Raw genomic sequence first — 25,368 nt, forward strand, 5'->3', positions numbered from 1 at the left:
TACTGAGCCAGAAATAAGGGGAGCTGCACACTTAAACAGACCAGGCTCCAAATGACCAAGCCCTGTGTATTTTTATTTTCTGTCTAATGTTAGCAAAGCATCCAGGACTTCTTTATCAGTGAATTTCCCAAAAAGAAAACTCCTGACCAGCATTTTCAGTATCATTCAATAGATTTTCCCAAGTATTTATCAAATATGAGGTCAATCAAAGTCAATTTCGTAGGGTCCTTATGCATTCATGCAATGTGCATGACATGTCCATACAGTAGGTTCATCAGCAAAGCATTTTGAATAGTCAGATATGACCACCAGCCATATCCTCATAACAATACTGTTAAAAAAAAAAGTTAATCAGTTATTTATTCCTGTAAGGCCTATACTGCGCCCTGTTTATTGCCCTGTAGCTGATTGATCGCGGCGTGATCATGTGAAAGATGCGTGATCGGGTGGAGACAAAGTGACGTACTTACGCAAACTGGCCAATAGCCGGCTCTGTTTTGCAGCCTATTCTACAGTACATACTGTGACCTATCCTCCCTCATTGCAGCGAAGAACAGATAAGAGATGCGAGCTAGGGTGACTGTAGCAAATACCGATGGATAGAACTGAGAATACACAGACAATGTTAATTTAGAATTCTTCATGTTTTGTAGTTTAACGTCATAGGAATTTAAATCAAATCTGTCCGTTCAAAGAGGGGATTGTGCGAAACAGAAGGGTTTGTGTGACGTTAGATGACTAGCTAACGTTGGGCAACGGCAATCAAATCAGTTTTACTGATTTTTATAACCGAAGTCGCTGATATTACGAAGTGCGCATATCGTCATACAACCCGGTCTTCCTCATTGACGCAGTCCGAAGAGTGTGTTGGTTCGGAGAATGCTAAAGAATGAGTCAAAGGGATACCTTGATTCATTTGTTTGCCGGAGGGTGAGTTATTTGTTAGGAATAATGTTAGCTAGTTAACATGACCTGACTGTCTTTTATAGAGTCAAAATAAGCTTGCATGGAGAAAACAAGACATTTTTCCAGACGCGCGTGCATGTAACATTAGCAGCTGTCACTACCCGTGCCATCCTCAGCAGCTAGTTAGCAAATTAGCTCTGTCTTGCAGCATCAAAATAGGCAACCACGGTTTAGCTAGGTAGCCAGGTGCTAGCCACTAGTTTATCACACATCGCATTATTAAATTCGATCGAAAACAGGTTGACATTAGTACACATCACACTCCACAGGGTTCGTGGTTCGCCTTACGACAGATGAGTATACTCGTGAATGAAGTCCACGACAGTGACGCACGAGCCTTTGTTGTCCTCGAGCAGCCGTTGACCGAGTAGCTATATCGTCGAATATCATGATTACATTTCTTGACACATATTTTTTTGTGCTTTGGCATACTCCGACAGGCCTTATAAAACACACCATTGAAAGATGGATAACATGTCTTGGCCTATGCAATGCATCCTCTGTATCAACCACTATTCCCTGTATCAACCACTAACTTACAGCAATATCTACCTTATTTGCCTTCCAAGGGTTTTCAATAGACTGGATAAGAAGGTCAGGTCAAAACAGGTTTGGATTCAATATAGCTAGCTACAACAATCAATCAATTGTATTTATAAAGCCCTTCTTACATCAGCCGATGTCACAAAGTGCTATACAGAAACCCAGCCTAAAACCTCAAACAGTAAGTAATGTAGATGCACGGTGGCTAGGAAAAACTCCATAGAAAGGCAGGAACCTAGGAAAAAACCTAGAGGAACCAGGCTCTGAGGGGTGGCCAGTCCTCTTCTGACTGTGCCGGGTGAAGCTTATAACAGTACCAAGATGTTCATAGATGACCAGCAGGGTCACAGTGGTTGTAGCGGGTACAACAGGTCACCACCTGAGGAGTAAATGTTGGCTTTTCATAGCCGATCATTCAGAGTTAGAGACAGCAGGTGCGTTAGAGTCTAAAACAGCAGGTCCTGGACAAGGTAGCATGTTCGGTGAACTGGTCAGGGTTCCATAGCTGCAGGCAGAACAGTTGAAACTGGAGCAGCAGCAGGTAGACAGACTAGGGTGGACTGGGGACAGCAAGGAGTCATCATGCCAGGTAGTCCTCAGGCATGTATTTGACACTCACAGGATAGGCTTGATCTGCATGTCAGTGGAAATATTGAGTGTTTACACAGGTCTCCCGGTGATAACTTCAAGTGTCAATGTACAGTAGCTTGCTTATTTTTCATTCTCATTGTAGGAAAAACACAAAAAGAAAGTCTGTTGCGGCTTTGACCACACTACCTGAGTGTCTGTTTCCGTTCCTGTACTGTACATCATTGGTATCGTCAATGTGATACTGAAGTCATGTTCTACCTTTGCTACGTTGTTGACTTTCGCATTCAATACATCTTGTTGACAATGAGGACATTGGAAGGGTTGAAGGGCACCTGTCTGTAGCCTAGATTGCTGAATTGACTTGTTTTTTTTGTGTTGAATCAATGTCTGACTGCTCCAAGTAAATTGAGATTGAATATTTAATCAATAAGCTTAGTGTCATTGAAAAGCAACATGTTGGTTATTGGACCCATTCTCACAATTGGACAAGAATATTTCCTTGTCATGGAAATCGAATTCTAGTACCGTTTTGGCTCAAGTCTTAGGATAGCCTAACACTAGATAGCCTGTTTTGTATGCCTGTCTAAAAAAAAATCTTTTTTTTTAAAGTCAGAGAACGCCTAGATTGATTCCATTGCAGTGCCAGCATATTTTCTTCATTTTCTTTATTTTCCCCTTTGTCTTGTTTTCCATCAGCCTCTGGGCAAACTTAAAAAATGTCAACAAGTAGGCCCATCTTGTCAAACCAGATGTTTTATTTTTTATTAATTGAGTTCTGAAAACGCAATGTTAGGGGCACAAATCGTGACAGTTACTTCAGCGAGAAGCAAATAATGGCTAAATCCCCTTGATGTTCCTCACAACAGGTCTCAAGGCCTGTGTGTCTTGTTTCCTCTCACTGTCTGTTGGTTGTACACACGCACGTGGGCGCAGGCAGCAGCAGCAACCTGGAACAGCCCCCTGAATCTGGGCCGAAGGTCGCTCTTGCCTGTATTTGGTTCGGTCTTTTGAAAGGCAGCAGCGGTAAATGGACTCAATCCCAATACCCCCCTTAGCCCTCCCCCTCATTTTCGGGTGCCCCTTGGTGGGGGAGTGACTCTCAAATGGAGCTACTAGTGTTAGGGAGAGAAATAACCCTAGATAATGGGACATCACTATGTCACTCGTGCACAGCAGAAGCCGCCAAAAGATTATTCTAGTGATGCACTGATGTGACATTTTTGCCTGATACTGATATTTTCCTTGCCAAAAAAACAATACCGATATATTTACAATTTTAGGGACCTTTTAAGCATTCTAGTACAGTTAAATAGTTAACACACACACATGGACGCAGCGGTCTAAGGCACTGCATCTCAGTGCAAGAGGCGTCACTACAGTCCCTGGTTCGAATCCAGGCTGTATCACATCCGGCCTTGATTGGGAGTCCCATAGTGCGGCGCACAATGGCCCAGAGTCGTCCGGGCCGTCATTGTAGATAATAAAGGTTACACACATACACTGACCAAAACGTTATTTTGTTGGTATTTACATATGTCCCCATTACCAGTAAAACATAATCAAAACCAATTTCTTTCACTTACTTGCTGTGCTGTTTCGTTGTTTATTTGTTCAGTCGTTTCATTCTCAACCAGGATTTCTATGGAACGCCGTTTCGGTCTTTGTGTGTCAAAAAAGATACACGTCAAATAATACTACTTGACATGTCAAATAACACGACATCTGTTTCAGTAGCTATAGTTAGCTAGCTAACTATATAGCTAGGTGTCATCTAAAATAACCCTAATTTATAAGACAGTTATTTTTTGATTAACTTCTTACGGCTGAGATCCCGTTAACGGGATCGACTTGACAACAGCCAGTGAAAGTGCAGGGCGCCAAATTCAAACAGAAATCTCATAATTAAAATTCCTCAAACATACATGTATTTTACACCATTTTAAAGATAAACTTGTTGTTAATCCCACCACAGTGTCCGATTTCAAAAAGGCTTTATGACTAAAGCACACCATCTGATTATGTTAGGTCAGCATCTAGTCACAAAAAAACACAGCCATTTTTCCAGCCAAAGAGAGGAGTCACAAAAAGCAATAATAGAGATAAAATTAATCACTAACCTTTGATGATCTTCATCAGATGTATTTTGCGACGTGAGCGGTGTGGTCAGCATGTTAGGCTATACTGATCTCTGGCGCCCTCTTTAGTAATTTGTCTTCATTTTTAATCGCAGTGCTTAAAGCAACAGACAAGCTCATTTAGTTGATTTTATTGTGTTTCTATATATGGAAAAATACACGTTTTTAAAATGTTGACCAAAAAAAATGATATGCGTTGTTTTTGACCCTGTTTCACACTGGATATTTTGGCACAATGTTTCTGGGGATAGTGCCGAAAAGGCAGTACTAACTCTGCTGCAGGGCCAGCTATCCCTGGGCTAAGGTTGCTGCTAGCTCACATTAGAATGTGCAAGTATGAACACTCGCTTAGGCCCGGGCTAAGGAGCATTGTGAATGCGCCCAAAGAGTATGCTTTCTACACAGCCCGTGTTTGAGGTTCATTGACAAATATTGTTTGAAAGCGGAGGTGGGAAAGCCTGTAGCCTGGCAACCACAGACGCCAGCCTACACCAACAGACAAACCATGTCAAGGCGTTCATTACAGGCAGAAGGGCCACCACCTCAGTTTACACATTGTCACAGACGAGTAAATCCAGTTCAAAGTCTCCCCAGGTTACCACTGTTAGTCTCTGTATTTACAGTTGCACGTTTTATGTTCACCTAAAGTTGCATAGTCCGTGTTCTTAATCTGGCCCAGATCCAGCTGCTGCTAGCAGGGAGCTCAATGAAAATCAACCTTGTTGTTTCCAGAAATATCAGGTCTAGATGTGGGTGGGTCTTTCCCTACTTCTCAACAGCATTGTTGGACCTTTCCCCAATGAAGTCAACTGTGAATGATCCACCATTAAAACTTAAGATGTTATGGCCAGTTTAGTATCAAAAAGCTTCAGAAAGTGTATATACATCATCCCTCTTGGCGTTTTTCCTATTTTGTTACATTACAACCTGTAATTTAAATTGATTTTTATTTGGATTTCATGTAATGGACATGCACAAATAGTCCAAATTGGTGAAGTGAAAGAAATTACTTTAAAAAAAATATATATATATATATATAAAAAAATAATAGAAAATGGGAAAGTGATGTATGTATTCAACCGCTTTGCTATGAAGCCCCTAAATAAGATCTGGAGCAACGAATTACCTTCAGAAGTCACAATTAGTTAAATAAAGTCCACCTGTGTGCAATCAAAGTGTCACATGAAGTGTCACATGAAGTGTCACATGAGGTGTCACATGATGTGTGGTTATAAAGTCTAAATATTTCTGTTACATTGCACAACCTTCATTGTTATGTCATAATTATGTAAAATTCTGGCAAATTAGTTCGTAACGAGCCAGGCGGCCCAAACTGCTGCACATGACTCTGCGTGCAATGGACGCAAGAGAAGTGACACAATTTCCCTAGTTAATATTGCCTGCTTGAAAATAAAGGAGAGCCGCACACTCTAGGAGCTCAGATGCAAAAATGTAATATCCAACGTCTCGACAGCCAAGCTGTCTTCATCAGGGTATAAACCTTCATCAGGGTTTTATATATACATTTTTGCATCTGAGCTCCTAGAGTGTGCGGCTCTCCTTTATTTTCAAGTTTTCTACTCCGCTAGCCAGCACCTCGCCTAAATAGGTGTGTGTTTCTTTTTCTTCAATGTTGCCTGCTAACATAAAATAAATTAAACTGAATATGCAGGTTTAAAAAAATATACTTCTGTGTACTGATTTTGATGTTTATGGTTAGGTACATTCGTGCAACGATTGTGCTTTTTTTCACGAATGCGCTTTTGTTAAATCATCCCGTTTGGCGAGGTAGGCTGTGATTCAATGATAAATTAACAGGCACCGCATTGATTATATACAACGCAGGACAAGCTAGTTAACCTAGTAATATCATCAACCATGTGTAGTTAACTAGTGATTGTGAAGATTGATTGTTTTTTATAAGTTTAATGCTAGCTAGCATCTACCTTGGCTCCTTGCTGCACTTGTGTAACAAGCGGTCAGCCTGCCACGCAGTTTCCTCATGGAATGCAATGTAATCGGCGTCCAAAAATGCCGATTACCGATTTGTTATGAAAAATTGAAATCGACCATGCTGATTAATCGGTCGACCTCTAATTGAAATGTTTTGGAATGGCCTAGTCAAAGCCCAGACCTCAGTCCAATTGAGAATCTGTGGTATGACTTAGATTGCTGTACATCAGCGGAACCCATCCAACTTGAAGGAGCTGGAGCAGTTTTGCCCTGAAGAATGGGCAAAAATCCCAGTGGCTAGATGTGCCAAGCTTATAGAGACATACACCAAGAGACTTGCAGCTGTAATTGCTGCAAAAGGTGGCTCTACAAAGTATTGACTTTGGGGCGGTGAATAGTTATGCACGCTCAAGTTTTCTTGTTTGTAACGTAACAAAATATAGAAAAAGTGAAGGCCTGAATACTTTCCGAATGCACTGTATCTACTTCCCCAGAGTCAGATGAACTCGTGGATACTATTTGTATTTCTGTGTCCAGTATGAAGGAATTTAGAGGTAGTTTCGCAAGCCAATGTTATCTAGCGTTACCCATAGCCCAATGGTTGGAAGTCTATCTACTAGCATGCTAGCTTCTGTGATATCTGAGAAAATCGGGGTGTTACATTTGCCCAGTTTTACTTTCGTGCCGGCTCTCCCCTACTTTTTTGCATTGTAATTTATTTGTTTAATTTCATACTTATTTGATCTATTTGGTATTTGTTAGCCTATTCAAATGTGGATTATACTTGTTATAGATTTATAATTTTGCATGCCTATTCGATAGTCAACAAAGCGCAAGTTTGATAAGCCTGTTCGTTTTATATAAAAAATTATTTGTTTTATGTGATTGTTTGCTTTGAAATAATGCACTGTTCATAATGGCTATTCAAAATTAAATTTGTTTGACAACTCTGACACATTTATTTTTTTGGTCCCGTTTATCAAAAGCACTGCTGTGGGAGATTATGTAGGCTAATGCCAAGCGTGCAATTCAAGGATATGAATAAACACTTCGACAATAAAATAAATGTTAGGTGATAAGTTTAATTTACACAGGTAACGTTTACTGCAAAGTTAATTGACCGTAGCCTAGTATAGGTCAATATTATTGGCTGTTTGGTTTGCAAGGAGGGATTTTCCAGCGGCACACTTTTTTCCTAAAGCTTTGGTCAGGTGGACGGCAGAAACCTCCAATTTGATTATTCTCTTGCAAAAATGTTCTCCCATTACCATACTATGTTTTTATTTAGGCTATTTACAAACAACATAAGACTTTCTGAGAACTCGGTTACTGGCCTGTTAGATTAATTGTACTCTTGCATTATGTTAATAACAGGCTACCTACCTACGACATGTTTATTGAAATAGGCTATGGGAATAGGTAGGTAATTTGGCATGTCGCCCAGCTGTGCGCTGCCCGACTCCGGCGGTGCCAGTCAAGTTCAAATAGGCTAAACTATCGTCTGTCACATAACGATGACTGTCAAACATTGTTGATTTCCAATTGTACCATTATCACCCAGTTAGTTATTTATATATATATAATTTTTATATTACACACAAGTAATTAAGACAAAAAAAACAAGATTCAGTGTTGTGGTAAAGAGTGAAATGACAAAATATAATTTAACTTAAAATATATTTGCTTTCAGTGTTTTACTCAGGCCATTTCATCAGGTGAGCAATGTAAAAAAAAAATATTACATAGATTTTGAGTATTTTTGGGACTTTGAAAACTTGCGGTAATGAGAATTTTTGTGTTGGAAATTGTGGTAAAAAGCATAATATCTGGTCAATAAACAATTATGAAATGGATAAATACAGATCCTAATCTTAGTGATCCGAGAGCAATTATGGGGTTTCTTGTTTTTGTAAAAAAAATAAACACCCTTGTGTACTCTTTGGCTATTCTGACCTGCTTGTCTTCCTCCCATCCTATTTCGTTCTCTCACCCCATCTAGGTGTGGGGGAACAGTGGGTGCTATTCTGACTTGTCCACTGGAAGTGGTAAAGACCAGACTACAGTCCTCTCATGTCACCTTCTACATCTCTGAGGTGCAGCTCAGCACTGTCAACGGGGCCAGTGTGGCTCGCATGGCCCCCCCGGGACCCCTCCACTGCCTCAAGTAAGTTCACTAACACACAGGGGTCACAGAGAAAAGCCGACACATTCCATTGTTTGGACAGGGTTTGTTGGGTCACCGTTTCAGGAAGACTAGAAGTTTCTCGCCACGTTTCACTCAAGACCACCTACAGTATCTTACATGCCCTTTTGACACTATTACTTAACGCCCAATGACTCAAAGATGAGTTACTGTAGATGAGTGTTGTCAGACAAACGTCTTTTGACTTTTCCTTTTTAATGGTCATGAAGCGGTCGTTTTTTTTATTGTCCTCTAATGTTAAAGTTTACTCCCCCCCCCCCCCCAAAAAAAGGCAACGAAAGTTTGTCATAGCTAAAGCAAGACTGTCATAATAGACGAAGGTCTGGGAATCTTGCTTTGCATTTCAGCATTTTGATTGCATCAATATGGGTTTCCCACACATATTGAACCACATAGCGGGGTTCTATAATCTCAGATTGGGGATGTAGCCTAGCATTCATCATTGCTGATAAGGCAGAAATATCCCTTATCATATTGGATAAGTACAAGTTGTTGTATAGCATACTTAAATCTGCATCACTCACTTGTAAAAATAGAATGAGAACAGGGCTTACTGTGGTTCTGTTTTGGTTTGCTGTGGAACTGCCCACGTAAGTATAGTAGAGGGAAACTTTCCCTTTTGCCTTAGTTAAAAAAACAAAAAAACATTTGGTCTATACCACTGCACTGTGACTATTCCAACTCTCCTTCCTCTCCTACATATTGCTAAGGGAAAACATTAACCCCTTAATCTTCTCCTTCCGTATTGCTCTGTAAAAGCTCTCTGCTGATCGGACTAGAATAGAGGCTGAAATACATAGAGGACAAGGAAATAGACACGTTGTTCTTTGCAGCTGTTATTGTAATGTGGACAGTGGCACAGTGAATGAATGTCCCTCATATACCAACAGCTGTTTAGATGCCCTCACCTTCAACATTTTCCACACCACGGGGCCAGGAGGCACAACCAGTTTCATAACTGGCGTAGTGAAGGGAGCATAAAGCTAGGGCTGGCACGGTAATCGTGTAACCAACAATTATGGACAAAGACCGTCATGACATTTAAAATACCTGTTTTAATACAAAACAATATATATTTTCAAGTCGACAAACTACCCAAAAGCAGTAAAGTAAAAGTAAGCCTGGTTCACATCTAATAGCTGATGTTTTTTTTTTTTTTTTTTTTTTTATAAGGCGAGAGGAGACATGACGATCCAGTTTTAGAATTTTGTGTTGTGGAATGAACAGCTGACTGAAGACGGCAAGACATGCGGTTGACTCCGTTTCCGCGGTAACATGGACTCTTTACAACGTGATGAAATTGTTGCTTCTTGTTTTAGCAAGGCGTTGTGGCAAACGTTTGTGTGTGTGTATGTGTGTGCGTGCGTGCACACACGGCGAGGGTAAAGCTGTTGCGTACTGTTTTGTTAGAAAAATAGTTCGACAGATGACCACCAAATGAAGTTTCATCAACTGTCATTATGGGGTATTGTGGATACATTTTTTAAATATTTTTTTTATAATAAGGCTGCAAAGTAACAAAATGTGGAAAAAGTGAAGGGCGGAATACTTTCTGAATGCACTGTATCATGAAATACATGCACCCAATGGCTTACCAAGAACAGGGCCCAATCTGACAGAAAAATATCTTCAAGCCATCCCCTCTACTAGCTGTCAGTTTAGCTAAACAGTAAACACAGAACACCTCCCCCCTCCTGCAGCACATAGTCTGGAGCGAAGGAGAGGAGAAAATATGCATATTTTTGGGCTATTTGACCGATTTTCTATAACAATGACCGTGGTCATTTGGCTAACAATGACCGTGGTCATTTGGCTGTCAAATAACCGTCATCCAAAATTCCTTGACTCACAGCCCTACATACAGTTTGAGGGGTAATACCAAATACATTGGGCCATAGACCTTGTAGTTGTATGGGCATATAACTTTCTTCACAAGGTCTGTTCAACAAATCTTGACCATCCAACCAAACATACTCTTTTTAGACATAATTAGGTGTCTCAAATGCCCCCTTTTCAGTTAATATATTAACCTTGAATTCAAGTAGCTATGTACAGTTGAAGTCGGAAGTTTACATACATTTAAACTCAGTTTTTCACAATTCCTGACATTTTAATCCTAGTAAAAATTCCCTGTCTTTGGTCAATTAGGATCACCACTTTATTTTAAGAATGTGAAAGGTCAGAATAATAGTAGAGATTTATTTCAGCTTTAATTTATTTCATCATATTCCCAGTGGGTCAGAAGTTTACATACACTCAATTCGTATTTGGTAGCATTTCATTTTAATTTGTTTAACTTGGGTCAAATGTTTCGGGTAGCCTTCCACAAACTTCCCACAATAAGTTGGGTGAATTTTGGCCCATTCCTCCTCACAGAGCTGGTGTAACTGAGTCAGGTTTGTAGGCCTCCTTGCACACACACGCTTTTTCAGTTCTGCCCACACATTTTGTATAGGATTGAGGTCAGGGCTTTGTGATGGCCACTCCAATACCTTGACTTTGTTGTCCTTAAACCATTTTGCCACAACTTTGGAAGTATGCTTGGGGTCATTGTCCATTTGGAAGACCCATTTGCAACCAAGCTTTAACTTCCTGACTGATGTCTTGATGTTGCTTCTTCATTATATCCACATAATTTTCTTGCCTCATGATGCCATCTATTTTGTGAAGTGCACCAGTCCCTCCTGCAGCAAAGCACCCCCACAATATGATGCTGTCACCCCTGTGCTTCACGGTTGAGATGGTGTTCTTCGGCCTGCAAGCCTCCCCCTTTTTCCTCCAAACATAATGATGGTCATTATGGCCAAACAGTTCTATTTTTGTTTCATCAGACCAGAGAACATTTCTCCAAGAAGTATGATCTTTGTCCCCATGTGCAGTTGCAAACCGTAGTCTGGCTTTTTTATGGCGGTTTTGAAGCAGTGGCTTCTTCCTTGCTGAGTGGCCTGTCAGGTTATGTTGATATAGGACTCATTTTACTGTGGATATAGATACTTTTGTACCTGTTTCCTCCAGCATTTTCACAAGGTCCTTTGCTTCTGTTCTGTGATCAATTTGCACTTTTTGCACCACAGTACGTTCATCTCTAGGAGACAGAACGCGTCTCCTTCCTGAGCGATATGATGGCTGCGTGGTCCCATGGTGTTTATACTTGTGTACTGTTGTTTGTACAGATGAACGTGGTACCTTCAGGCATTTGGACATTTCTGCCAAGGATTAACCAGACTTGTGGAGGTCTACAATTTGTTTTCTGAGGTCTTGGCTGATTTCTTTTGATTTTCCCATGATGTCAAGCAAAGAGGCACTGAGTTTGAAGGTAGGCCTTGAAATACATCCACAGGTACACCTCCAATTGACTCAGGCTAATTGACATCATTTATCAGAAGCTTCTAAAGCCATGCCATAATTTTCTGGAATTTTCCAAGCTGTTTAAAGGCACAGTCAACTTAGTGTATGTAAAGTTCTGACCCACTGGAATTGTGATACAGTGAAATAATCTGTCAACAATTGTTGGAAAAATGACTTGTGTCATGCACAAAGTAGATGTCCTAACAGACTTGCCAAAACTATAGTTTGTTAACAGGAAATTTGTGGAGTCATTTGAAAAACGAGTTTTAATGACTCCAACCTAAGTACGTAAACTTCCGACTTCAACTGTATCATCGAATGCCTCATCACCATAACAGCCAGTTCATTGATTAGATACTAAGATTTCCCTTCTCGTGAAATATTACTGAAGCTCCTTTTTTAAAACATTAGATTTTTTATTAAGATGGCTGTAGTCAGGTTTTGGCTGAAGGCTTCGTTCTGTTGGATCACCGCTCTGCTGCAGTGTTCTTGGGCCTGCTTTTCCCCCCTTTTCGCTATGTCAACCACCATGCTTCTGCCCTGGAAGCACTAACTGAAACCCAACACCACCACTAAGCAGCACAGGGAGAAGAAAACAACTTGCAGAAGTGGGTCACCACCGAATGCAGTGCAGGCCAAATCACATTTAGAACAGAGTAGCTCTGTATGAGCAGTCCTGACTGTGTAGTAGACTGAATACGCAGTTCAATCTAGAGGCCTTAATCCTTGAATTGAAGCTTAGCTCTCAGTCACTGCTTTGAATATCTCCATGAATTAGGTTAATGGTGGAATAACCTTGGGTGACACTAAACAGCATGAACCCCATCATCAGCCATTACCATGTTATGTAGAGCAGCTCATTGCATTGCTGACCTTTTTATAAGTTCACATTTACATTTTAGTCATTTAGCAGATGCTCTTATCCAGAGTGACTTACAGCAGCAATAAAGGTTAAGTGCCTTGCTCAAAGACACAATGACAGATTTTCACCTAGTCTACTCAGGGATTTGAACCAGGGACTGTTCCGTTTCTGGCCCAATGCTCTTAATCGCTAGGCTACCAGCCGCCCTAATAACGTCTTGTCTCCATTCAAGGCCTGCTGTCTTACCTGGGGCTAACTGGTCAGGAGGCCACCTAACCCTAGCTGACTGAGCCAGATCGTTGTATGTGAATAGACACCGGCTGGAAAAGCGGTTTTAACCAAACAGCATTCAGGATTAGAACAACACACTGTGTAAAAAAAAAAAAAAAAACTGTCACATGACTCGTCACATACACAAATGCTGAAATGCATCATCAGCTAGCTATATTGATCTGTTTTGACACTTTTGGTTCCTTTCATCCATCTTGCAAAAACACACAGTATCAGGAAATGTACCATAAATACATCTGTTTATTACTGTATTCGTCGCCAATTGACAATTTTAGGCCACCGGCCGATGTGCTATGGTCATGGCAGACTGATTATCCACATTGGCACTAGCCCACTATCTTGATAGCCATCTTTTCTTATGTTTCAGTATATCAATAATCAACACTTTGCACTATGCTAGCTATTCATACACCTCTCCCTCTCTCCCTCTACAGGTTGATACTGGAGAAGGAGGGACCGCGCTCGCTGTTCAGAGGCCTTGGGCCCAACCTGGTGGGTGTGGCTCCTTCCAGGTATGACCTCACTTCCTGTGCAATAATTCGTCCTGTTCTGCTAGCATTTTCTTGTCCTTCTGTGTAGGCTACTTTATGGAGTTTGTGGCTAGGATACCTAGATTTATTTTGTATTTGGTTTTCCATTATTTGACCTTGGTGATAGCAATTCCTTTTTGTAACCACATCGGAGGACGACACAATTACCATAATTTGACATAATCTTCTTCCAGGTAACCTCCCCAAAATGAATTTCTGCAGTTTAATTTCCAGTAAAATTCCACTCCCTCCCTGTCCTTATCTTCCATCTCCACAGGGGCATTATTCACACTCCCTAGTGGTAGAACCTAGACTGAAATGACTGTTCTGAGTGTTAGCCCTATTACGCAACAGCAGCCTCCTGGTCCAGTCTGTTAATCACGTTCACTGTGGGCAGAGTAGCGGCTGTCCACTGGGTCATGGCTAGAAGGGATACAGCTTTTGTCAAATTAACGACAGATTTGACTTTGCGTAGCAGGTTAAGAGAATTAGGTTAAGGTTAGGAAAAGGGTTAAGGTTAGCTAAAATGCAAAAAATGCTCTTTGTCAATGTTTATTTTCTTTGAGTATCTGAATTTCTCTTTCCTTCTCTGTATGTAGATCATCTCTCTCATTCTGCCAGTCTGGCCCTCTGTGGGGCGTTAAATGCCCTTGACGGTCTTCCCTGTTTCCGGCTGTGTATTTGTGTCTATGGCTGTGCCTTTGTGTGTGTGTAGTCTTCTGTGACGGGTTTTCCGTGAGGAAAATGTGAAGCCGAACAACGTGCCCGGAAAGATTTAAATTTACCAGCCATTTGAGGATTGTACCAGACCCGTCTGCGTTGGGTGCATAACCCATTAGGGCATCAACACACGGTGTTCAGAATGACAGATATCACATTTACACTGTGGTAATGTATCTGAACAGAACATGCAACTAATGTAATGAAGCAGACAATAAAACTTAATTTTCAAACATTTGCCAAAAATGCCATTCTAAACAGCGCACTTGGAAAAACACGATTCAAACAGTGCACCTGCAGAGGTTCCAAGTAAAAACTTAGAAAGAGGGGGAATCTAAAGATCCAACAACTAGGATGGGTTGTTAATGACTAGGGTTGTGCCTTTGGCTTCTGGACAATGAAATAAAGTTGATATGAAAACCAATAGAACAGGAGAGAGATGGCATAGTGGTGGGTCCAATAGGGAAGTAAATGGAAATGCATTTGCCAAAATTATATAATTAATCCTGTCTATACAGAAATGGAACAATTCAAAATACTTCACCAGAAAGCATGACTTCGCCACAGAGGACTCGAGGATCATTCGTTTCTTATTTTTGTTGTTGTTGTGGATTGTTACAAGCTCGTAGGCCTATGCTTATTTGAGAAGCTGCCAATTTGGGCAGTGCGCGAGGCAATAGGCCTAGTTGATTATTGCTTTCAGTGAAAACCATCTAAAAAATATGTGACTATAATGTGTCTTGGGTATAATTTACAATGTTGAGACGAGGAAGGAGAGTGGTGTGTGTGTGGTGACGATATAGGCAAGTCTCTCCAGAATGGTTCAGCAGTCTCCCTCTAATTTATTTTGCATTCATTGTGTGAATTGTTTGCCCTTTTTGGTTTTATCAATTTCCCCTTACATACAAAAGTATGTGGGCATCTGCTTGTCGAACATCTCATTCCAAAATCCTGGACATTAACATGGAGTTGGTCCCCCCCTACTTTGTTGCTATAACAGTTTCCACTCTTCTGAGAAGGCTTTCCACTAAATGCTGGAACATTGCTGCAGGGACTTGCTTCCATTCAGCTACAAGAGCATTAGTGAGGTTGGGCACTGATGTTGGGCGATTAGGCCTGGCTCGCAGTTGGCGTTCCAATTCATCCCAAAGGTGTTCGTTGAGGTCAGGGCTCTGTGCAGGTCAGTCAAGTTCTTCCACACCGATCTCGATAAACCATTTCTGTATGGACCTCGCTTTGTGCATGGGGGCATTGTCATGCTGAAACAGGAAAGGGCCTTCCCCAAATTGTTGCTACAAAGTTGGAAGCACAGAATCACCTAGACTATCACCTTCTACTTCACAATAACAGAACTTACAGTTTACCGGGGAAAATCTAGCAGAGCAGAAATTGGACGAACTGACTTGTTGGAAAGGTGCCATTCTATGATGGTGCCACGTTAAGTCACTGAGCTTAACGTGGCACTGTAAGTAAGGCCATTCTACTACCAATGTTTGTCTATGGAGATTGCATGGCTGTGTGCTCCATTTTATACACCTGTCAGCAACGGATTGGCTGAAATATCCAAATCCACTAATATGCTGCCCGGAAATGTAGGAAAGTGTTTTTATTTACATATTTTTCTAATTTTTCTATTTATTGCAAATGATAATATATAAAAATTATTGTTCCTCACACTAAGCTATTTGAAAAATCTTTACAACAATCTCCCCCTTGATAATCACAATGGAAGTTATAGGCCTACTGAAAGAGCAATGGAAGTTATAGGCCTACTGCTGCATTGGCCTATAGGCTATGAGTTCCATAAGCTCATTTCTTTAGCTGCCAATGGATCACAGTGTATCAATGTGACCATATGGCATAGGCTGATGATCTCGCAGTAATTTACTTTTAACTTAGGGTTGGAACCGGTTCAAGGAACAGAACCAAAAACTGGAAAAAAATGAAATTGTTTGAAAAACAGAACCCTAACCGAAAAATAAAGTGATCTATACTCTTCCTGGAACAGAACCGTTATTTTAGAAGCATGTGAACCGGTTAATAACTTTATTTTACATTCCCACAGAAATTGCAACAAAGCGCCTATGCCAAGCCCTCTGTCACTCAAACTTATGCTGCGTTCACGTGCTAGTCGGAACTAGAAAACTTGAAACGCAGTACGTGTATAACTACAACCAATTAACTATAACCAACGTCTGCCTGCCAGCTCGAAGTGTGTGTGGGTTACCTGCCGCTCCCTTCTGAAGCATAGGTTGCTGTAGCCTACTGACAATGTTATAAGTGTAATTCAGAAATTAGGGAGAGATGTTTTTAATTACAAAAATAATGGATCTACTTTTTCAATGCTAGTTAAGGATACTATAGTTATCACGTTTCACATAAGACTTATTAACTACAAAAAGGTAAGACGTTTTTAATTATTGTGCTGCTCCGCACACACAGGCTTGTTGACTAGCTAGCTAATGTTTGCTTTGGTCCAACATTTAAACCAACTCGGAAGCCCAAATTTATTCAAAGCTCCTCCATAGAAGCTGCTCCTCTGTAGGTATAATTCTGTGGGCCTGATTCTGATCATGCACGTCGTTACAACGATGCCCAGTGCTTCAAGGCAAGCTTCTTCCATCCTCTATCGCGCTCTCCTCACCCTCAGTTGCATCTCTTGGCCTACACTGTAACTGGCAGCTGTGTGTGTGCGTGTTTGTCTTTCATTATGATTAAACCATACTGTTATGGCAAAATACAATTTTTGCTCTTAACGACTTACCTATACCGATTTTAAATCGCATACCCGCTCCACAGCAAGCTACTCCATCCGCACTAATTGGTGAAGTAATTTAATGTTGCGCTAAATGTTAATATTATTTTTAAATATGAACTGAAACGAACGATCTCAACCAATACTTTGTTGGTGTTAGAACCTGGTTCATAAATGTATTTTGGTGGTTGGAACACTGGAATGGAACGCAAAAAAGGAGGTGGAGAGGTAGGGAAGGAGGACGGTGGGAGGAAAGCGGGGAGGACGGTGGGAGGAAAGCGGGTGGGAGGAAAGCGGGGAGGACGGTGGGTGGGTGGGTCGGGGCGAGCGAGGTGGGTCGGGGAGAGGGCGGGGAGAGGGAGGAAAACGAGGAGGGCGGGGAGAGGGAGGAGGGAGAGGTGGGAGGAAAGCAAGGAGGACGGGGAGAGGTAGGGATGGGGAGGAGGACGGGGAGAGGTAGGGATGGGGAGGAGGACGGGGAGAGGTAGGGGTGGGAGGAAAGCAAGGAGGACGGGGAGAGGTAGGGATGGAGAGGTGGGAGGAAAGCAAGGAGGACGGGGAGGTAGGGATGGGGAGGAGGACGGGAAGAGGTGGGAGGAAAGCAAGGAGTGGTAAGGATGGAGAGTTGGGAGAAAAGTGGGGAGAGCGAGGTGGGAGAAAAGCGAGAAGGGAGGTGGGAGGACGGAGAGCGAGGACCGGGAGAGCGGGGAGGGTTCGGGAGAAAGAGGGTTCTGGGGGGAGATGGGTCGGAGAGACCGGGAAGGAGCGAGGTAGATGGGGAGAACGATATAGACAGAGAGAACGGCAGGGAGGGAGAGAGGGTAAGGAGAAAGACTGACCTGAGCGCACACTGTCATAAAAATTACTGCAGTGGAAAGAGAGAGAATAATTAATCATCCTTCATTACTCCTACAGAGTTCTGTTCCTCAATACTCTCCTCAATGTTGCACTGGAACAGAGCAAAAACACCAATGCCATTTCCTCAATAACCCCTGCCAGCGACTAGACGCTCACCAGGCTTTACCTACATTAACACAGCAAGGAACCGTATCCAATCAGACAGTGAAGTGACTGTAACACTGCTGCTGTGTGCCATGGCTGTGGAAAGGTACTGGCTGACTGGTCTCCCCCTTGGCCTTTGCAGCCTGCTGCCCAGGAGAGCATATTGTCTGGCATTAGAGCACGGTTGGCTGGGCAGTCAGTTGTTCATCTACAGCACACTCCACATCACAAGCTTTAGATGAGTCCGCGTCACCACCACTAAGATCGGCCATCACTTAACACACACACACGCGCGTGAATATGCACCCAGTCTCTCACATGCACAGTGTACACAACCTCACTCTCTCACAAACATACACTTGCACACTAAGGACAGGGTGCGTGAGCCAAGCGCTGGTGGGTCGTTGGGTTTTAATCCCCACAGCGGAAATGTTTACTTGCGTTAATCCTCTGGGATTTGAGTTAAGTAGAGGAAGCGTAGGAGTTGCATGGGAGATTAATCTCCAGCTAAAGCAGGGCATGTGATTTGGGTGCCTGGTTGGGAATGAATTGCACACAAGCATGCGCGTGCAGTGACAGACACACGCAGTATGCAGGGACATGCCTAATGGGCCATTTTTATTTTTATAAGCATATAGAAAGTCTACACCCCCTTGGGCTTTTTTCAAATATTGTTGTTTTATAAAGTAGGACTGAAAAGTATTTAATTGTAATTTCTTGTCATTGATCTACACAAAATACTTCATAATGTCAAAGGTAAAAGAAAATTCTACAGATTTTTACAAATGAATAAAAGTAATCACTAAAATAGTCGTTGCGTAAGTATTCACCTCCTTTGTTTAGGCAAACCTAAATTAGTAAAATTTGGCTTAACAAATCATAAGTTATATTGACTCACTCTGTGTGAAAAAGTAGGGGTTGACATGATTTTTGAATGACTAACCTTTTCTCTGTCCCTCATACATACACTACCATTCAAAAGTTTGGGGTCACTTGGAAATGTCCTTGTTTTTGAAATATTTTTAAAATAACATCAAATTGATCAGAAATACAGTGTAGACATTGTTAATGTTGTAAATGACTATTGTAGCTGGAAACGGTAGATTTTCTATGGAATATCTACATAGGCGTACAGAGGCCCATTTTCAGCAACCATCACTCCTGTGTTCCAATGGCACGTTGTGTTAGCTAATCCAAGTTTATCATTTTAAAAGGCTAATTGATCATTAGAAAAGCCTTTTGCAATTATGTTAGCACAGCTGAAAACTGTTGTTCTGATTTAAAGAAGCAATAAAACTGACCTTATTTAGACTAGTTGAGGATCTGGAGCATTAGCATTTGTGGGTTAGATTACAGGCTCAAAATGGCCAGAAACAAAGTACTTTCTTCTGATACTCGTCAGTCTATTCTTGTTCTGAGAAATGAAGGCTATGAATTTTGAAAATAATAATGGGCAAATATTGCACAATCCAGGTGTGCAAAGCTGTTATGAGACCTACCCAAAAAGACTCAGCTTTAAACGCTGCCAAAGGTGTTTTTAATATGTATTGAGACGGGGGTGAATACTTATGTAATCAATGTATAATGGTGGTTTATTTTTCATTAATATTTAAAAAAGTTATAATTTTTGTGTAGATCGTTGACAAATAACAATTCAATCCATTTTTGTCCTACTTTATAACACAAAATGTGAAGAAATCCAAGGGTGTGTGGACTTTCTATAGGTGCTGTAGATGTTTATGTAGGTTGGTAACACACTAACTACCCAAATGAGTGCAACAGGAGTTCCGGGCCATATCAAATTTGATTGGTCACATAAACATTTTCACCAGATGTTATTGCGGGTGTAGCAAAATGGTTGTGTTCCTAGCTCCAACAGTGCAGTAGTATCTAACAATTCACAACAATATACACAATTGTAAAAGAATGGAATAAAAAAAGATAAGTATTAGATCGAGCAATGTCGGAGTAATATTGACTAAAATCAAATCAAATGTTATTTGTCACATACACATAGTTAGCAGATGTTAATGCGAGTGTAGCGAAATGCTTGTGCTTCTAGTTCCGACAGTGCAGTAATAAACTCAGCGCAAAAAAAGAAATGTCCTCTCACTGTCAACTGCGTTTATTTTCAGCAAACTTAACATGTGTAAATATTTGTATGAACATAACAAGATTCAACAACTGAGACATAAACTGAACAAGTTCCACAGACATGTGACTAACAGAAAATGAATAACGTGTCCCTGAACAAAGGGGAGGGTCAAAATCAAAAGTAAGTCAGTATCTGGTGTGGCCATCAGCTGCATTAAGTACTGCAGTGCATCTCCTCCTCATGGATGCACCATTTTCCTGTTTTTGCTGTGAGATGTTACCCCACTCTTCCACCAAGGCACCTGCAAGTTCCCGGCCATTTCTGGGGGGAATGGCCCTAGCCCTCACCCTCCGATCCAACAGGTCCCAGACATGCTCAATGGGATTGAGATCCGGGCTCTTTGTTGAGAGCCCTGCGGTTGCGGGTGGTGCAGTTGCCATACCAGGCGGTGATACAGCCCGACAGGATGCTCTCAATTGTGCATCTGTAACAGTTTTAGGGGCCAAGCCAAATATCTTCAGCCTCCTGAGGTTGAAGAGGAGCTGTTGCACCCTTTTCACCACACTCTGTGTGGGTGGACCAATTCAGATTGTCAGTGATGTGGAAGCTTTCCACCTTCTCCACTGCGGTCCTGTCAATGTGGAGAGGGGTGTGCTCCCTCTGCTGTTTCCTGAAGTCCACGATCAGCTTCTTTGTTTTGTAGACGTTGAGTGAGAGGTTATTTTCCTGGCACCACTCTCCCAGGGCCCTCACCTCTCTGTAGGCTGTCTCGTCATTGTTGGTAATCAAGCCTACTACTGTTGTGTCGTCTGCAAACTTGATGATTTGAGTTGGAGTCGTGTGTGGCCACGCATTCATGGGTGAACAGCGAGTACAGGAGGGGGCTGAGCACTTCCTGATGGGCCCCTGTGTTGAGGATCAGTGAAGTGGAGGTGTTGTTTCCTACCTTCACCACCTGGGGGCGGCCCATCAGGAAGTCCAGGACCCAGTTGCACAGGGCGGAGTTCAGACCCAGGGCACTGAGCTTAATGATGAGCTTGGAGGGTACAATTTTGAAGGCTGAGCTATAGTCAATGAACAGCATTCTTACATAGGTATTCATCTTGTCCAGATGGGATTGGGCAGTGTGCAGTGCAATGGCGATTGCATCGTCTGTGGATCTATTGGGGCGGTAAGCAAATTGAAGTGGGTCAATTTGGACAGAGGGCATTTGCCTGTCCTTTATACTGTGCAATTTTGCTCCAATCTCACAAAAATGAAATATTTTTTTGTTTGTTGCCATATTGGTATCGACCATGACCCCCAAAAAATATAGTTTTAACGGTAACGGCTCAGAGTTACGATATCGTTATCAATTGATTGATTCGCTGTATTAGCTCACATCCATTCCCTCCTGTATCAACAGAGCCATCTACTTTGCATCCTACTCCACTGCCAAAGAGAAGCTGAACGGCGTGTTTGAGCCCGACTCGACGCAGGTCCATATGGTGTCTGCAGGCCTAGCAGGTAACAGTTGTTCCACAAACTCCTCCTCTGCTGTCTATAGCCTGCTTGTTGCTACATTCAACGTTGACTTGTTTAGACAATTCATTTCCAGCTACTTATTTTATTTTGACTGATTACATAGAAAAGGGGATATGTTAAGTATTTATTTAAAGATATTTAGTTTTTGTTTTTTTAAAGTAACTGGCCGTATTTTTTTTATTTGATTAAATGTTTGTTTTGTACATTTGTATCTTGCGTTATGGGGTGGATGGGGTTTTCTGTTAATTTGAAGATAATTCAATATTTTATTAACATTGCTCTAGCCTCTATCCAGCTAGGTGTTAGACATTGCCACTATATGGGTTACCTTGTGGACGTTTTCCAGTGTTTTGAATATCAACCACAGATGGTTTGCCCGAAAGCACAATTGAAGACTTTCAGGATCAGTCTCTAGTATAAACCCCACTTTATATCTATAGTGAAAGTGAAGAGGTTATTCTACCCTTCAATATTGTAGTTAAGTTGTATGCAAAAAAAATTATCTGTTCTCTCAGTCAAAGCACTTAGTATGAAAATACATAAAGTGTGAAAAAGACAAAGCACAGAGTTAACACTGTCAGTTGCATTTTCTACTACTTCCACTCATATAGTGAACTGCTCTTGAGATTTCACATGGCAAATAGACCCACTGATCCACATTACTGCCTCTGTCCTACAATTATATACAGCCAACTTGGCAGAGGCCCAACACTTTACTACATACAACTACAAGACTTACCACTAGCTAGCTGTCTGTTCCAGCAATAAAATAAATAACATCCTCAAAGTTTGGGTTGTGCTTTCCATCCCACCCCCACTTTCCCCAGTTTTTTCTCTTGAGGCTCTTCGACTCTCTCGAAGGACCCTAAATTGTGTTAACTTACCAGTTTGTTGCTAAACAGTGAGTTTGGCCCTTCAAGCGCTGTCTATGCTGTGTGTGTACAGTAGTAAAGGCCCCAGGGCGCTAACATGTCAGGGCCCTCACTGCGGGAGGCCCCCCCCCCCCGCCTCGCGGCGACACACCGGCCGGACGCCTCAGGTAGCACTCCATTTCCTTTCACTGGTATGACCATGATGATGATGCTATTGATGCTAATAATGATGATGCTGGTTATAGGTCACTAGCTGGTTTGCAGCTCTTTCATCTCCTATAACTTCTACATGATTGCACAGTCTTGATACACTGTACCCCTTCCCCCTTTTTTAGCAGCCTGTTTACCCCCCACCCACCCCCACTGAAGGTACATGAACAACACGCACTTTAGATGTTTCTTAGTCGGCATATGAAGTGAAATGCTAACCTTGTCACTATTAGGTTTGAGGGTCCTTATTTGGTTCATCGTCATTTACTCTTGAACCGCTGACACCGCAGATGCAGGTTATTTAAGTTTAGGTATGTACGTCTGGCGAAAGAGGCCAACATAAGCTATACTTTCCACTGTGCTGTAGATATCACTCATGTAACATACGTATGCATGTCTATATACAGGATATAGGCTATAGGTGACAACCTAGTTCCAGACACTAGAAAATTCCTATCGGATTATGGCACTCCCAAAATTATTTGACACACCTGAATCCTTTCCCTCAGTTACACATGCAGATATAGAATAATTACCCAAAGATGCTTTTTAGTCAGCAATTTTTTAAATGTGATATAGTGCCAGTTCTCCAATTACAAATGATAGAAACATGCTTACTGACTTTTTCAATTACAGATGTAGAATGAATAGACCATTTTAATTTAGACACCATACACCGAGTATACAAAACATTAAGAACACCTGCTCTTTCAATGACCGACTGACCAGGTGAAGCCTAGGATCCTTTATTGATGTCACTTGTTAAATCCACTTCAATCAGTGTAGATGAAGGGAGGAGACAGGTTAAAGAAGGATTTTTAAGCCTTCAGACAATAAAGACATTGATTGTGTATGTGTGCCATTCAGAGGGTGAATGGGCAAGACAAAAGATTGAAGTGCCTTTGAACGGGGTATGGTAGTAGGTGCCAGGCTGCAACACTGCTGGGTTTTTCACGCTCAACAGTTTCCCGTGCGTATCAAGAATGGTCCATCACCAAAGGATATCCAGCGAACTTGGAACAACTGTGGAACGCTTTCGACATCTAATAGAGTCCATGCCCTGACGAATTGAGGCTGTTCTGAGGGCAAAAGGGGGGAGTGCAACTCAATATTAGGAAGGTGTTCCTAGTGTTTGGTATACTTGGTGTTGATTCATAATCATACTCACTACTGGCCTATAATCATGCCCATTTTGCACAGTCATTCAACTCCCCGAACCCTCTCTATAGGAGTTGAGGAGTGGAGCTAAGAACTGTTCTTCAGCTGCTCATCTAAACCATTCTTCCTAGTAAATGTAACACATGAGTAGGAGTTGCCACACATACTCATGCCTTCGCTTGAGTTCAACACAACCACAGTTTGCTCAGGGCCTAGTGTCTATTTCTGTCCATAGACCTCCTGTATAGACTTGCTAGTTCATGTGGTTAATTTACACTGGATCAGGTCCCCCGTAGTATGTCAAGAGCCTTGAACTTGGTTGTGGACTCTGACACCCTCAAGCATAATATGTGACCCTCTTTGTGCACAGATATCACATCTATCATATATTTTAATAGAGGGCCCCATTCAGCCTAAAGCACACTGCATTATAGCAGATGACTGTAGTGCTGTGCTGTAATAACACTGGAACTAGGTCACGCCATTGAATTAGTTTAGATATGAAACGGGTCAAGCATGAAATGGCTGACACTCCAGTAATATGTTTAATTTGTGGGAAAAGTTCTATGTATTTGAGACATCTGGCCTCCACACAGTCCTTTGTCTAACATAAAAATGGAATTAATGTTTAAAACTTTTAGAAAGTTGTTCAGACGATCAGAAACCGATGGGTGGTCTTGTTGAAATGGCGTATCACAACACTGTTTATCAGAGATAAACAAATCCTCCACTCAGCGATATTTTGTTTCTTATTCCGCTTTGGTCCTCTTGAATAATTCAAGAAGGCCAGACTCCATTTAGTTTCCTCATGGTAGCCAATGAGGCCTTCAGCTGAGGCTCACACCGTTCATGCAATGACTTTCTCTTAAGATGTAGGCCTACTGTAGGGCTGAGCTCACCTCATCTGGGAGCTAGCTACTATTGTTCAAATTACATTTACTCAATTCATTGACTAATTTATAGGGTAGAATTTAATCAGGCACACTTAACAAAGCTCGTCATTTTTATAGACTTTTTAAGTCTTCTTGACAAGGTTAGCATTTCAACTCTGGCATTATTTGACCTTTTTTTATTGTGACTATTTCATTGTTGACTTTGTCCCCCATTTTATTTGACCCCATCGTTACTGTTTAGAATCAATAAAAGTGACTGTGGTAATGATGCCATTGGTTGACAATGATTCGCACCTGTAGCATTGTTGAAATATATTTTATTATTGTGTACCACACATGTTTATTTATTTTGTCCTGCACATAATGATTATACCAGTGGGGTGATGTTCCATTTACGACAGATTTGCATGTTTCTTCCCTTACCAAGAACGACATACAGTACCTGACAAAACGTAGGGGAGAGAAACGACACGAGACGGCCTCTTGCATTTTAAAACAGGTGTGGGTCGGGTAAGGTCAAGAGTTTGAGGGTTAGAGTGGGGAGGAAGAGATGGGGTGTGACCCCCCCCTTTTCTCCTCTCCCACCTTAGTTGGTTTAAAAAAGGGTGGGTAAGAATGTGGGAGTGGGGAGGATTATCTTATGTTTATATATAAAAAGGGGGATTTGGGGAGGCTTAGGGGGATCTTAACTGTTTATATCAGATTGGGGGAGATGGG

At 41.7% G+C, this 25,368-nt stretch overlaps 1 protein-coding gene across 1 annotated transcript in view; it reads left to right on the forward strand.

Moving 5' to 3' along the window:
* Window positions 1-524: 524 nt before the first annotated feature.
* LOC139560054 (solute carrier family 25 member 36-A-like) overlaps window positions 525-25,368 on the forward strand; it is a 33,874-nt gene continuing 9,030 nt past the window's right edge. Inside the window, exons 1-4 of the mRNA XM_071376547.1 lie at window positions 525-930; window positions 8,188-8,352; window positions 13,327-13,404; window positions 21,400-21,500. Of these exons, the coding sequence (XP_071232648.1) occupies window positions 890-930; window positions 8,188-8,352; window positions 13,327-13,404; window positions 21,400-21,500 (385 nt within the window). The 5' untranslated portion in view covers window positions 525-889. The remainder of the gene's footprint in view (window positions 931-8,187; window positions 8,353-13,326; window positions 13,405-21,399; window positions 21,501-25,368) is intronic.

This window comes from Salvelinus alpinus, chromosome 30, assembly GCF_045679555.1.
Source record: "Salvelinus alpinus chromosome 30, SLU_Salpinus.1, whole genome shotgun sequence".
Lineage (NCBI taxonomy): Eukaryota > Metazoa > Chordata > Actinopteri > Salmoniformes > Salmonidae > Salvelinus > Salvelinus alpinus.